Source organism: Megalobrama amblycephala, linkage group LG13 (genome assembly GCF_018812025.1).
Source record: "Megalobrama amblycephala isolate DHTTF-2021 linkage group LG13, ASM1881202v1, whole genome shotgun sequence".
Classification (NCBI taxonomy): domain Eukaryota; kingdom Metazoa; phylum Chordata; class Actinopteri; order Cypriniformes; family Xenocyprididae; genus Megalobrama; species Megalobrama amblycephala.
The window spans coordinates 15,026,447-15,042,599 of record NC_063056.1 but is presented as its reverse complement, the minus strand read 5'-3'; the positions used below and the strand labels follow the sequence as shown (position 1 = coordinate 15,042,599).

Genomic DNA, 16,153 nt, shown 5'->3' with positions numbered 1-16,153 from the left:
CAAAATTAATTATATCTCCATTATGTTTTTTTTCCACTTTTAAAAAACCTTATTCGTCAATGACCCATATATATGTGTGTGTGTGTGTGTGTTTATATTTTTCTCCATATGAAGTATTGATTTATGGTGCGAGGACAGGTGGTTCATAAGTGGTGAGCGATGTAAGAGTGGAAATGTTACTATTTTAAGGATGATTTGTCCTGTGTCTCAAGAATTAGTACCATATCTACTAAGTCACTCACTAGTCACTACTACAGATCAATATTTGCAAACTTTCTCCAATGAACACAGAGTGTTTGGAACAAAAAATGTTTACAGGAATGTGGACTGAAACCTTAAGAGAACAAGTCAATTTGATCAGATCAAATGGCACTCAGTTACTCAGGTCCCTCGAAGTTCTGCATTATTTAATAAAGACTCAATAATATCAATATCTTTTTTTTAAGACTGAAATGTTCGTCATGTCTCACACTCATATGGCTATGACTCAGTAAGGAATGAACAAAGTCTGCTGATTGTCAAGGGGTTTTTCTCTGCGTGGTTGTGAACAGTCAACACTAGCCACACTGATAAGACAGAGTCATCTGTTTTGTAATCATGGTGAGCCCTAAATAATATTTCAGAGGCAGAGAACAGAGTTGTGTGTAGTGGTTTACCTGACTAGTTTGTAGGCATTTGGTGCAAATGATTTGAGGAACACGTGATGTACATAAAACCTTATTTTCATATACTTTGTCACATAATTTTCTTATTTAATCAAAAGAAACACAACCACAATTTAATGTATGATGAGCGAGCTGTAAGTACAGCAGCAGAGCATGGATTTGCTGACACTACAGAGACTACAGCTGAGCTCTACAAAAAAACAAAGCTGTCTTATTTTTTCACACGACACATTTCAGCATGCGAAAGAGTGAAAACTTCCGACAATCGCCCATAAAAATAACTCCTCCTTTCTCAAATAAAAAAAAAATATTATTAGCTTTATCCGAGTCCGAGTAGTGACGTCACACATGACGTGTCTTACTGACTTGAACTGTAAAATGCTTCACGTTTTTATGTTTACACCATAGACTGTAAAAAAAAAAAAAAAAAAAAAACATGGTTTACACAATCGTTGAGCCCTTTAACAACAAAATTACATTTATTGCGGCTATTTAGTTATAACTTCCGTGAAACTAATTTGGCTGGCAATCCAAAGGTCGTCATAACACGGATTATTGCCACAACACAAACAAAAGTACGACATTAGATGATTTAGCCACACATTAATTAGTTATAAGCTTAAATGACGATGTACGTCAATACTTACGTTTTCTAGACAATAATATGTTTCTAATAGGCCGAAGCACGGACACTTACAACTTCATTTTAGTGTTTATCATGTATTGTAACGAGAAAAAAAAAAGAGTTTAGTTTAATAAATTGTATCTTATACCGCACATTATATATATATATATATTTATACCACATACAATCTATATATCAAGTTTCTATATTAGCTAATGGTAGCGATGTAGCTTGCTAGCAGTTTTAGCCGTCTGGCTAAACAATAACAAACCATAATGTGACGACAACTGCGGCTCATTAGCTTTTGCTATTTAATCAACGTTCAATCATCACAAACCCACATCTTATTTGCTCTTTATTTCTCTATAAAAATAGATCAGTTAATATCTTAAGTCAAGTCAAAGTGTGAGGCCGATAGTTAAGGAATAACCCTTATGCTCCCGACCAACTGTATTTCACCAAAACAGAGCTCAAAATTATATTACAAGTTAGACAAATGAAACCATAGTAAAAAGTAAAGACTAATACGCATATACACCTATAATAGAAGTAAATTAAAAGAGGGTACAATACCTCATTTTCATGCTGAAGTATCAGAAAAAACCCAGCGCTGTGTTTGACGCACTTTCCAGTCTCAGCGCAAGTACATCCCCCTGTCCGTGTCAGTGGTTTCCCGGAACAACACAATAACAACAACACACACACACATATATATCTCACCATCAGCAGGCTATGATCAGTGTATGCTACTACTATTAGAACATTTTAAGAAGGAAACATTCAAACGATTTACGTTTATTGCGTACGTTCGGTGAAAATAACGCATTTTAGTTGCGCGTGCTTCAGTTATTTTACAATAAATCACTGACTTTAACTGTACAAATGTTTCATGTTTTCATATTTTTTTTACATATAACAAAAGCAACTTTGTTTATTGAGGCCCTTTAGTTAAAACTTCTGTGAGGCTAATTTGCCTGACAATCCAAAGGTCACTAATAAAATGATCATTGGCACATAGTAATAGAAATGTGACATAGCAAAAAAAATATATATATATATATTACGTTAATGGTTTACCGGTTTAATGGTGACTGTCAACATATGATGTAGGGGAGAGCGGGGTAAGTTGTCACATGGGTAAGTTGTCACACTCTTCATAACTCCCAAACTAGAGGCTCTATCTCAAAAATCAAATAGACTTCTTCTATAGTCAACTTCCTGTTCACATGTGGTCAAGATCGCTCTAATCTGAGGTTTGCACAATTTTCTTATTTTTTGGCTTAAAAAGTAAACAAATTGCACTTTAAATTTAATGCAATACAATTTTGTTAGATATGAATGTTAAAAATTATTATTTTGCACAACATATAGGAGACAATAACGTGTCTTTTGATACTTTAGCTGACATGCTATGTTGGGCTCACCTTGAGATTTAGCCAACATTAGCACACATGTCAGTTTGGGGCAAGTTGTCACATGTGACAACTTGCCCCAGTACAAATAAACACATAGAACATGCTCAAAAAAAGAGGTTCAACATGTTAAGTCAGTTATGTTCAGAAATTAAACATGTTAAGTTAAGCGAGTTATCTGCAGTATTCCATTCAGTTATCATGGATCTATGTGCAAGCCAGAGAAAGTTTGAGTTTAAAGTTCAAAGTAAACTGGTCTTGCCACTTAATGTGTTTTGATTGAAATGTGTATTGTTTGGATTGAAATAATTGTTTTTCCAAATTCTCTAGGCATGATTGTTTATATTTCCAGTTCTGGATTATAACAATTAAGTAGTTGTGTTCTTATTTTTAGATAATCTAGTGTGACAACTTACCCGCTGATGGGGCAAATTGTCACAAGTGCACATTCTCTATTCAACATATGCGCCCAAGACTTCCTTCTTTCATTTGGTATGACATTTATACCATTGTGATGTATGGTGCTCAGTAAATGTTAGACAGTGTGAAAAGTGTGACAACTTTTACCCTGCTCTCCCCTACTCAAACTCTGCATATTTATATTATGTAACCTTAACATATTTAGTTATTGCTCGTTATTTCATTTATAGTTTCATTAAACTCCATATGAGTTTAAAGTTCAAAGGGTGAGTAGGCCTAGTGTAACTTTAAAGGGCTAGTCCACACACATAAAAAAAATGAAAATTATGTTACTTGTTGCAAACCTGTATGTATTTATTTATTCTCCTGAACACAAAAGAAGATATCTTGAAGAATATGGGTAGCCAAACAGTTAGACTCCATTCACTACTGTAGTATTGGGGAAAAAAATACTACGGAAGTTAATAGGTTTGGAACAACTTGAGGGTGAGTAAATGATGACAGAATTTTCTTCTTTTTTTTTTTTTTTTTTTTGGTGAACTATCCCTTTAAGACAAATGTTTGCATATACAATTAAAAGACAGCAAAGCAACAAAAACCTTTTTATTAAATACATACAATAAAAGTTTGTATAGATTACTTCAGTAACAGACTAAATCAAGGCAGTTATTTATGTTTCTCCATTGATCTTCTAGATTTTGAGGATGTCCCGCCTTCCCTTCAATGCCATTGGATGAAGAGATCTGCGATGAATAAAACGTATGGAGGCGCATGTGTCAATCATCGATTATCCAATCGCGTCACTCTAAGTCGAAGGTCAAGAGCGAAGCAGCATGGCCGCTCTATTAAGGGGCTCGCGGTGTCTAATAGGAAAGTGTCATAACCATGTCAACGCCGTGCAGGGTAATGTGTTTGCACTGTTATCCTAAAATTGTATGTTTTTTTTCCTGCTGTTGTGGTTTTCCATGCTTATCTTCCGTGCAGCAAGTAAATGATATAATGCAATGCACTGGGAGCGCTCGGTAATAGCTGTTAGGCTAAAGTCACAGGCGTGTGTAAGTCACTGGAACACAAGAAGACATAATGTCACCAGAATCAGCCGCCATTGCAATAAATTATGGACCGTTGTTAACTTGTTGCAATTGCTAAAAAAGTATTTTCCGATATATGTGGCAGTGAGATGTACTATGCCATAATAAATCAATTTAATCTAACCAGATAGCAAATTGTAAGGGACAAAGCATTATTGAGATTTTTAATTGAGCTCTTGTGATCTGTTTTCATTGATTGATATGTTACACAGGAAGTGTTTAATATGAAATCTTTTACATTTTGACATCTGTCTCTAGGTCAACATGCACAGACTATGCACATCTTATTTTGATTATTTTAATCTGCTGCAGTCAAGTGTTAAATGCTAAAATATCCCATGTGAGATTCTAAATTTGACACTTATTAGATAATTCATGTCTCTTCTTAGTCTCCATCAGGTCCATGGCCTCTAAAACCCAGGTGGGCTTCATTGGCCTGGGGAATATGGGAAACCCAATGGCAAAGAACCTCATAAAACACGGATATCCAGTGATAGCCTCAGATGTATTTCCAGAGTCCTGCAAAGAGCTACAGGAGCTTGGAGCTCAGGTCAGGATAACAGACATAAAACATAAAGGATTAGTCCACTTTTAAATAAAATTGTCCTGATAATTTACTCACCCCCATGTCATCCAAGATGGACTTCAATGGCCTCCAGACGGTTGAAGGTCAAAATTACAGTTTCAGTGCAGCTTTAAACTATACCAGACGAGGAATAAGGGTCTCATCTAGCGAAGCAATCGGTCATTTTTGAAAAAAATACAACTGTATATGCTTTATAAACACAAAATATCAGCTTGCACGTGCTTCCGCTTTCTTCAAAACACTTGCGCTGTATGTCCTACGCCTTTCCTATTCTACTTACGGAACGAACGCAGCGCCAGTTTCGCTTTTTTACGCAAGTATATTTAAAAATGTAAAAATCTTAATTTCTTTTCGACTGACGAAAGAAAGACATGAACATCTTGGATGACATGGGGGTGAGTAAATTATAAGGAAAATTTTATTTAAAAGTGGACTAATCCTTTAACTTGGTCACTTCTGACTTGAATTAAAGGGTTTGTTCACCCAAAAATGAAAATTCTGTCATTTATTACTCACCCTCATGCCGTTCCACACCCGTAAGACCTTCGTTAATCTTTGGAACACAAATTAAGATATTTTAGTTGAAATCCGATAGCTCCGTGAGGCCTCCATAGGGAGCAATGGACACTTCCTCTCTCAAGATCCATAAAGGTACTAAAAACATATTTAAATCAGTTCATGTGAGTACAGTGGTTCAATAATAATATTATAAAGCGACGAGAATATTTTTGGAGCGCCAAAAAAAATAAAATAACGACTTATTTAATGATGGCCGATTTCAAAACACTGCTTCAGGAAGCATCGGAGCACAAATGAATCAGTGTATCGAATCTGCTGTTCGGAGAGCCAAAGTCACGTGATTTAAGCCGCTGGCAGTTTGACACGCGATCTGAATCATGATTCGACACACTAATTCATTTATGCTCCGATGCTTCGTGAATAAGTCGTTTTTTTGGCGCTCCAAAAATATTCTCGTCGCTTTATAATATTAATATTGAGCCACTGTACTCGCATGAACCGATTTAAATATGTTTTTAGTACCTTTATGGATCTTGAGAGAGGAAGTGTCCATTGCTCCCTATGAAGGCCTCACGGAGCTATCGGATTTCAACTAAAATATCTTAATTTGTGTTCTAAAGATTAACGAAGGTCTTACGGGTGTGGAACGGCATGAGGGTAAGTAATAAATGACAGAATTTTCATTTTTGGGTGAGCTAACCCTTTAAACACTATGATCTATATGCATTGTATGATTGATTTCATCTTAGTTGTTCATTTGAATGAGGCTCTCTGACTGTTCATGCTCTGTTCTCAGATCTTGGATAATCCTGCGGATGTGGCGGACAAGGCAGATCGTATCATCACAATGCTTCCCTCCAGCCCCAATGTTGTAGATGTGTATACAGGCGCAAATGGTATTCTGAAGTAAGAACGTCCTTCCTGTACATTCTAAATAATCAATATTTAGACATAAATTTAATTAGGAAACAAGCTTAATTCCTGAGTTCAAAAAAAATATATAAATCAAATCCAAAACACATTCAGCCATACTTAAAGGAATAGTTCATACAAAAATGAAAATTGTCCCATAATTTACTCGCCCTCAAGCCATCCTAGGTGTATATGACTTTCTTGAGTAGTTTTTGAAGCTCCAAAAAGCTGTTAATCCATCATAAAAGTAATCCATAAGACTCAGGTGGGTTAATAAATGCCATCTGAAGTGATGGGATTTTGTAAGAAAAATAAACGTATTCAAAACTATAATCACTGGCTTCTGGCAACGGCCGTACGCACGTTCATGGTAGAATTGAGTTCTGGCGGAAGGGTGACCTCTGACCTGATGTAGGACGTAGCTCCTCTTCTCTTATATTGAAAATTTTCTTTAAAACTTCTCGTTTTAGACTTCTAATTCGTGACCAGCATTTTGTTTTGCTCTGTCCTCTGCTCTTCTGTGTGTCAATTCTCACCTAAGCTTGTGCTACACCTACGTCACAGGTCGCAGGTCACCCTTCCGCCGGAACTTGACTCTAGTGAATGAGCATACAGCCATAGACCCTTTTCACAGACTGTGATGACGTGTTTTAACGGTCATCAATATCGTAAATCCTGCAAAGTTTTTTATTATTTTTATTTTTTATTTATTTATTTATTTTTTTTAAACGCATGTACATTTATAACACTATACTTAGTAATATATTACATTTGCATCAAATTACAAAAAACTAGTTAACGCTGATGTGACCGTGAGGGTGTTTCTAATACAGCGGCTATGGGACTGATGGTAAAAATGACGTCTTTCTCTCTTCTGACTGCCGTTATCAATCAATCTCTATTTTGTTCCTCTTTTTGAAAGTTGTGAAAACACTATTGTGGAGTTTTTCTTTTGCTATTTGAGCAAATGGAAACACAAAAATATATATTTAATGTATTCTCTCATTCACCGCTATAGAATTTTACCCAACTATGACGACTTCCGCTTCTGAGAAACCCGGAAATGTGAAAAGGGTCTATTGCTGGAAGCCAGTGATTATAGTTCATAAAGTTTTAAATATGGATATTTTTTCTTACAAAAACCCATTGCTTTGCTTCAGAAGGCATTTATTAACCCACTGGAGTCATGTGGATTTTATTTATGGATGTGCTTTTCGGAGCTTCAAAAACTTGCCATTTGCCATTTTAAATAAATTTGTATTAAATCATAAATCTCGAAAAAATGTAATCAAAGGATTAGTCCACTTTCAAATAAAATTTTCCTGATTAATTTACTCACCCCCATGTCATCCAAGATTTTCATCAAAAACATGAAAGACATGAACATATTCCAGGATTTTTCAGTGGCCTCCAGATGGTTGAAGGTCAAAATGACAGTTTCAGTGCAGCTTCAAAGGGCTTTAAAACGATACCAGACGAGGAATAAGGGTCTAATCTATCGACATGATCAGTCATTTTCGGAAAAAAACAACTGTATATGCTTTTTATAAACGCAGATGATCGCCTTGCACGTGCTTCCGCTTTCCGCATTCTTCAAAAAGCTTACTCCGTATGTCCTAAGCCTTCCCTATTCTACTTACGGAAAAAACGGAACTGGCGCCGCATTTGTTCCGTAAGTTGAATAGGGAAGGTGTAAGTTTAAAGCCCTTTGAAGCTGCACTGAAACTGTAATTTTGACCTTCAACCGTCTGGAGGCCATTGAAGTCCACTATAAGGAGAATAATCCTGGAATGTGTTCATCAAAAACCTTAATTTCTTTTCGACTGAAGAAAAAGACATGAACATCTTGGATGACATGAGGGTGAGTAAATTATCAGTAAAATTTTATTTGAAAGTGGACTAATATATAAATAGACAACACAAAAACAATTTTGGGGAAAAAAAACAGATTTCATAGGGACAGATGTGACACATGTACTCCATATTGGACAGGTCTTGTATTCTTATATCTCAACAGGAAAGTGAAGAAGGGATCCCTACTCATTGATTCCAGCACTATTGATCCAGCTGTCTCCAAGGAGATGGCAGTTGCTGCTGAGAAAATGGGAGCTGTTTTCATGGATGCCCCAGTGTCTGGAGGTGAGATGACACAAACTCAAACTTCCTTTCCAACTCGACGTAGATGCAGTAACTCACGTAGTGTGCTGTAACCTTGATCTGAACCCTGACTTCACACAAAACACATATGAAAGTGTAGACAATGTTGTTAACTCATGCTTTAAAGTTTTCATAAATCACACACCCATAGTCACAGTTGCGAAGCTAGTTTCTGTCTGGGAAGAGGTACAAATGTCTCGAATATTTGGCCCCAGTTCAAGCATTGTGGTTTTCGCAATCACAGGTTCGTGTTAATGGTGGAATTCAGGTTTCATATTAACGTACAAGCCTGATCATAACCATCCTCTGGCTTTTATTTGTCCTTGCTGTGTTGAAAGCTACAATAGTATAGTTTGCTAAAGATATATAAAAAATATATTTACATTGATATATACATTGAAATGGAAAACTCATGCCAAAAAACAAATCTAGGTTCACAAAGTCAAATTTCAGGACACACTAGTTACACCTGAGTTTTATTTCTGTCCTCTGTTTTAGTGTGCCGTGGGTGATTTGCAGGTTTGTTGATAGGAAAGAGTTTTATCACCTGCCTCATCTTGGCCATTTTCTTAATCCAGCCATTGGTGTGGACTCCTTGAGTTATAGACTAAATCAAAAGCCAGCATCTGGGAATTGATCCTATGACCTCAACTTATGGTGGAGATGGAGACAAGTGCTGAAATTCAGTGACTATTGTTGTAATGTCTCATGTAACCCTTCTTTTAGAAACCTATTTATAGAATAAGATTGTGGCTGATATAGCTAAAATCTAAATTTTGAACAAACACATTGTTTTCTGTTTTTCAGAATTTTCTGATTTGTTTGGATTTGTCCATTTCTCACCTGGCATGGGAAGGATAGACTCTAGTGTGTCCCAAATTACATTTTACTCTATGCACTTTTACTATGCACTGTGTACTCTGTTGTCTAGTGTATGAAAATTTTATGAGGTTTGTCCTCAAGCAATGGAGTCTGATAGCCCCTCCCCTTCTGCTACACAAGGAAAGCTATTACTGAGATTTCAACATTCCACACTTTGTTTTTGCTTAAATCCTCTTTGTGAACACCCTACTCACACTATTTATATTATAAAATAGCGAAGAATAGCACTTAGTACACATATTTGGATGCACTTTCTGAATCTGTGCAGAGATACGTTTCTTTAATATTCAACATAAGATTTCGATGTGAATAATTTAACGTGCGAACAAAGTTTTGTCCGATGTCGTAACCAAGACTGAGTTTCATAAAGAGAGGTCTTGACTAATATGGGCAACAGTGAGGTTTGCAAACTGTGGGGGAAGTGAAATGAACTGGACAGAGAATGATTCAAGCCTTAAAGTTTTATTTCTGTCCACTTTGCAGCCTCATAAGGCCCACTTTCTTTGAGCATCTTAGACTAGGTCTCTTGTCTTGAGTAGCTTAACTGAGATTTTATGCCTTTGCTTTCTTTCCTACTGCACTGAAGTGAAGATATCCGCTTCTACACTCAATCTGGTTGTGGCAGTTTTAAAGGTGCCCTGAATGTGTATGTGAAGTTTCAGCTCAAAATACCCCATAGATTTTTTTTTTTTTTTTAAATTAATTATTTTAAGTGCCTATTTTGGGGCATCATTAACTATGCACCGATTCAGGCTGTGGCCCCTTTAAATCGCGCGCTCCCTGTCCAGTCGGTGTTATGTTGAGATTCGCCTGTTTTTCGGAGGTCTTTTAAACAAATGAGATTTACATAACAAGGAGGAAGCAATGGAGTTTGAAACTCAATGTATGTCTTTTCCATGTACTGAACTCTTGTTATTTAACTATGCCAAAGTAAATTCAATTTTTGATTCTAGGGCACTTTTAAGCTCAATAATATTTGGAAAGAACTATTCCTCCATTCGTTCCTGAACTACAGTGTTGCTTATCATATTCATTCTAGTGTTGTCAGAAGTACTTTCTCCTAGCATTTCCCCTTAGGATTTTGAGTGCTGTTGAGTGATTCTTAAACACCTCTGATTGGCCATTCTGTTCACACGCTCAACAGAAATGTCTGTGATGGGCTACATTGATCAACGCTTCAAAAAAATGTTGTAAATAGTCATCAATGATGCTCTTCACCAAGCGCTTACACGGGAGCATTTGAAAGCAGGCGTCTATCAGCATATCCTTAATATATCCACTGATAGACGCCTGCTTTCAAACGCTTCCGTGTGTATCTAAGCGCTCATCTTAATTACGTCTAATAACACTTAAGCAAAACATGGTCAGGTTAAAGTGTCTGAATTTTTTGGTTCCAAATTATCAATTTTACTGGTAGTCCACAGTATGAAGAATTTTGGGTATAATATGTCATAATGTCAGTTTACTTTATTTTGCTATATCCTCACTTACATAAATAAACTATAGTGTCCTGCACCCACTAGTAAAAATATGCCAAAAATGTCTGAAGAATTTTGAGTTTGACTGTATCTGTTGAGTGCGTGAACACAATGGCCAATCAGAGGTGTTTAAGAATCCGCTCAAAATGCTAGGGGGAAATGCTGGTATCGACTTAATTTTGATAACATTAATTCATTGATTTGATTTATCATGGACAACTAGTTGTCCTTTATCTTCTTTTTCTTACTAAATCTTCGAAAATTTGTGAAATTTGAAAGTTATTCTGTGGCTGACTATAATGTTGGTGTCAGATTGAGGCATTCACGGGCACTAGCAGTGATTTATATCACAACTGTAGACTTTCAACAGGGCAAAACTTGTACATCCACCAGTTCCATAACGTTTTGGACAAATTTATTTGACCTGAATACTTAGACCATCAGTAGGACTTTTCACACTGCCCTTAACCCTGGATCATTGTCATTCTAACCTCCAATTTTAACCCCTGGGTAAGAATTCGTTTCACACTTATGATTCAGAAATGGGGTAATTCGTCTAATCAATGACACTGACACCACAAATAAGGATGCTAACCCAGTGTTTAGGAATGCAAAGTGTGAAATGACAGCATATGAAATTAGGGGTTAAACAGATCATTGTTGATCCGTACGGACCAGGCTCCAAGGTTCGGCACACATGTGATTCACAGATTAATTGCAAGTTTAACCACCATGGAGTTAAAGGTTATCATTTGCATGTGTTTTGTCTTGCTAGTTTACACATTCAATAGATTTTAAACCATTCCAGCGCTGGAAGAGGCAGAGGAGAATGCGTTGTTCGCCTGCTGTTATGTGGGTGCACAGCCGGCAAAGACTTTGCAGCCGCATACAGGCGCATTTCAGATAGTGCGCAAACTCCGAATTAATTCCTCTTTTGCGTCTCCTTGCACTTGGATGGACACATACACACAAAATTGTTAAAATACCCGTCTCTGCAAATATTCTTGTAAACGCAGTCCATTGTGAACGTGGAGAGTTAAGAAAGTAATCATTACTTTTACCCCTTTAAATAGGGTAATATGCATTTATATACACTTTAAATGGCAATCAGAATTGACTGTCTAGTGTAATGTACTGTACACATACTTTTCTCTGTGTTCGAATCTGTGTGCCTCTTATAAACTTGACTGAGGTGTGAAAACTGCATGTGTTGTCACGTAACAAGAAATGTTTAACTCAGTCAACAGCTAGTTTGTGCTTTATGGCGATCCTTCTTTTTAATCAGGAAGTTGTTTCCTCTGGTCTTTGGGCACATAAAAACAATGTGCTTCTAGTTTGCTTTCCTTAAATTGTTGCCTCTCCCAATTCATATGCGTCAGTGGGGTTTGGCTAACATACCGTTGGACCCGCTCTTGGTTTGTGAAACGGTCATAAGAAATCCACAGACCTGCTCATTCTCTTTACTTAGACCCTCCAGACATTATTCTCAGCTCCGTGTTAGCGCCTGTGAAGGAGGCTTAATGAAACGTGAGCCACAACAAACTGTCCCTGACGTCATGCGCGTCTGTGTTCACAGCAGATGGTGAAGTGCTTGTGTATTTATAGAACTTTCCTCTCTAAGAGTAATTATGGCACTTCGATGGTGCTAGATTTTGAAGACCCATCCTCTCAAACTTTTAAGCTTAAAACGGGTTACCGGTGTGATATGGAAACAATCACATTAGGACTTTAGTCTCCAATTCATTGTCACTTGTTCTTGCAGGTGATTTGCTCGTTCTCTGATTGGTCATTTCACTGACTCTCTTCGTCAAATCTCCACCTTAATTGTCAACTAACATCAGACCTCATTGCTTCTTGGACGTCACATGACCAAGCATGACATTTGCCATTTTTTATGTCAGTGTTATTTCAGAGTGAATAAAGGCTTAATTCTGTTCATCATAAAAATCAAAACATCGTGGACAAAAACGGCTCCCATGTTCTTCAAAATACCTAATTTTGTATTCTGTAGAAAAAAGTCAGTCATACTGGTTTGGAACAACATTAGCGAGATTTAAATGAGTTTTCTTTGTTGGGTGAACTATCCCTGTAATTTAGGTGTAATATGTATGATTTGCATTGTTTTCTTAATTTTTCTCAGGTGTTGGTGCTGCCAATTCAGGTAAGCTCACGTTCATGGTGGGTGGGCCAGAGGAGGAGTTCAATGCAGCCAAGGAGCTTCTGACCTGTATGGGTGCTAATGTGGTGTACTGTGGCCAAGTTGGCACTGGACAGGTACATACAGGATGTCTTTAATAATATAGTGGCATTCTTGGAAAGGTGCTGATTTATCTCTGGTCATAATTTCTCTTCCTTGTTTGTAGGCAGCTAAAATCTGCAACAATATGCTGCTGGCCATTGGGATGATTGGAACAGCGGAGACCATGAACTTGGGAATCAGGTGCAGTTCACAGTTAAATTACTTGATTCAGTGAATGACTTCAATAATACAGCTGTCTTGATGCTTTTACTTTTGCTACGGATTGTATTTCTACTTTTTACTTTTTTTTTTTTTTTTTTTTTTTTTTTTCCCCCCCCATTACTTTGTGCATTCACAGATTAGGGCTTGACCCGAAGCTTCTTGCAAAGATCTTGAACATGAGCTCTGGCCGTTGCTGGTCAAGTGACACATACAACCCTGTCCCAGGAGTGATGGAGGGAGTGCCCTCAGCAAACAACTACCAGGGTGGCTTTGGAACTACACTAATGGCCAAGGTTTGCTTTGGCTTTAATACATTTGTTTCTGCCATGGTATCATACATATGGAAGCTTGTTTCTGCCACTGAATAAAAAATAAAAAGGTAATTGCGACTTCTTTCTTGCAATTTTGAGTTTACATCTCGTAATTCTGACTTTTTTCCTTAAGAATTGTGAGTTTATATCTTTAATTCTGACTTTATAACACGCAATTGCAAATTTATAAAGTCAGAATTGTGAGATATAAACTTGCAATTCCTGAGGAAAAAATTCTTTTTTTTTTTCCTAAGAATTAGACTTTATAATGCGCAATGCAAGTTTTTATATCTCTCAATTTTGAGAAGTCAGAATTGCGAGATATAAATTGCAATCGCAAGGTAAAAAGTCAGAACTGCAATTCTTTTTTTCTTGCAATTGAGTTTGTCTCACAATTGACATTTATAACTCACAATTCTGACTTTATTTCTCACAGTTATGAGTTTTATATCTCGCAATTCTGACAACTCGCAGTTGCGAGTTTATATCTCGTAATTATGAGATATAATTTTTTGTTTATTTAGTGGCGGAAACAAGCTTCCATATATGTATAGCTTCTACTATTGATGATGATGATGATAAATATTATTTATTATTTATTATAATAATACCTATTTGTGATCATTTTAAAGGTGGTGCTGTTTGTGTGCTGTGTATTGTTTTCACAGTAAAACTAGGGAAATTTACACCTTTTTAAATTCATCGGCTTTATATTATTACTGCTAATATTCATACATGTTCATGCTACTATATCACATTTCCCAGTGTTGCGAGCATTGTGTACTCTCGCATAAACAGACCTTCAGACTGACGTCAGAAGGTCCGGACTCCATACCAGCTTTCGTTAGCCAAGGATAATGGAAAAATATCAGTGCTGATAAGCACTCATTGTCTCAGTAAACACGACTGACTTCTTCCATGAGGGGGTTTGGCATCACAATGGCTTTGTTTGCAGGTGGAGCCTTGAACATGCAGAGATTCTGTTCAGGAGTTTTGAATTTTGTATACCATATGTATCAGCCGTTTAACCCACAATCTGTGGCTGTGAATTCTGAGGCTAAGACTAAGCATTGTGGTGGTGGTGTTGTACTTTTAAAATTGTGTGAAGATCCTGTATTCTGTTCAAACATATGGTGAATCTAATTGAGGAAACCTACTTACTAGTTAATTTTTAAGATCTGGACACCCTTCATTGATTTTTACTGACATTTATCCTCAGGATCTGGGACTTGCTCAGAATACAGCAACCAACACAAAGACCCCAGTGCCGTTGGGCTCTCTGGCCCATCAGATTTACCGTATGATGTGCGCACGTGGCTACGCCAGCAAAGACTTCTCATCTGTCTTCCAGTTCCTTCGAGAAGAGGAGGGCCAGTAGAAGTCAACACTCTCTGCCCCTTCCACAGCCTTACCCAGCACTACCTGCCTTGCACATGACCTGACTTGCAAAACTTTGACCCAACTGTGTGATTTCATTGGCATGCATGTGCTGGGAGCCATGAATGAATGAGTGAGTGAGTGAGTGAATGAATACATATGTAGATTGAATGTTAGATGGAAAGATTGTTTGTTTTGTTTTGTGTGAGTGGCGTTTGAGGCTGTAAGTTCTGTTTGGAATCATGTTACTTGTATGGGTCCACCCATGTACAATTAGTAGTCCACCAATCAGTTAATGAGATGCTGTGAATTGAAGTTTTGTTCTGACTTTTTCTCGCCTTTGCGGCTGTTCTGTAGGCAAACGAAAGATTAAAAACGTATCATTTCATTCTCAAAAACTCAAAAGACTCTGATCAGCCATTACACTCCTTAAAGTTTTCTGATAGTTAACAGGTTTGCATATGTACAATTTTAGTTTTTATGTTCTTAATGTGTCTTTTGAGGTTGGCTACTCTTGATAATTGTTAATGGTGTTGGATCTACATGTCGTATTCATGTAAATTTAAACACCTGGAAATTAAATCAGGAAATATCTGTTGATTTGACATAAGCCTGTGGCGTGTTGAAACATGAATACACACTAATATAACACCAATGTTTCATTTATACATAAAATCTAATGGTTTTAAAAACCTGAAAACTGAAGTGGTATTGTCAGTGTACTAAGCCAGGTTTACAGTTGTATAGGTAATCCTAATGAATGTAGCTAATCAGTTGAAAGTGATGCAACACAGCACATATTTTATCTGGTCTCCTCCCTCTCCTCAAGGTCACACACAGAGGAATGTCTTTTGATGCTTCTTTATGAAGCCTCACCTTGAATTCAGTGGCACGTAACATGCACATTGCACAATAAAAAAAATGAGTCATCAACACTACAGATCTTTTGCACATCAAGGAAATTGTAATATTTTAGTCTCATGTTCTCATTGTTTGACATGAGTGGATAATTCACCCAAAAATAAAACTTCTGTCATTATTCACTCACTTTCATGTTGTTCCAAACCTGTTTTTTTTTTTTCTTTTTCTTGTGGAACACAAAAGAAGATACTCTGAAGAAAGTTTTGAAGCTGTTATTGTCTGTACAATTAAAGTTGATGAGGTCTGAACCAACATTAGACCACACTGACTTTCATTGAATGGAAATAAAACAGTCTTTTGTGTTTCAAAGAAGAACTGCATGCAGGTTTGGGAATT

General features: G+C 36.9%; 2 protein-coding genes across 3 annotated transcripts in view; one reads left to right on the top strand and one right to left on the bottom strand.

Moving 5' to 3' along the window:
- tax1bp1b (Tax1 (human T-cell leukemia virus type I) binding protein 1b) overlaps positions 1-2,021 on the bottom strand; it is a 43,696-nt gene extending 41,675 nt beyond the window's left edge. For both annotated transcript variants that reach the window (XM_048153676.1, XM_048153677.1), the window contains exon 1: positions 1,864-2,021. The gene's annotated coding sequence lies outside the window, so the exon portion shown is untranslated. The remainder of the gene's footprint in view (positions 1-1,863) is intronic.
- Positions 2,022-3,858: 1,837 nt separating this feature from the next.
- hibadhb (3-hydroxyisobutyrate dehydrogenase b) lies at positions 3,859-15,943 on the top strand. The gene is made up of 8 exons (XM_048153678.1): positions 3,859-4,025; positions 4,603-4,763; positions 6,115-6,224; positions 8,248-8,369; positions 12,888-13,021; positions 13,111-13,187; positions 13,345-13,501; positions 14,739-15,943. The coding sequence occupies exons 1-8, from the start codon at positions 3,956-3,958 to the stop codon at positions 14,895-14,897; spliced, it is 990 nt and encodes a 329-aa protein (XP_048009635.1). The 5' UTR covers positions 3,859-3,955; the 3' UTR covers positions 14,898-15,943.
- The last annotated feature ends 210 nt before the right edge of the window (positions 15,944-16,153 follow it).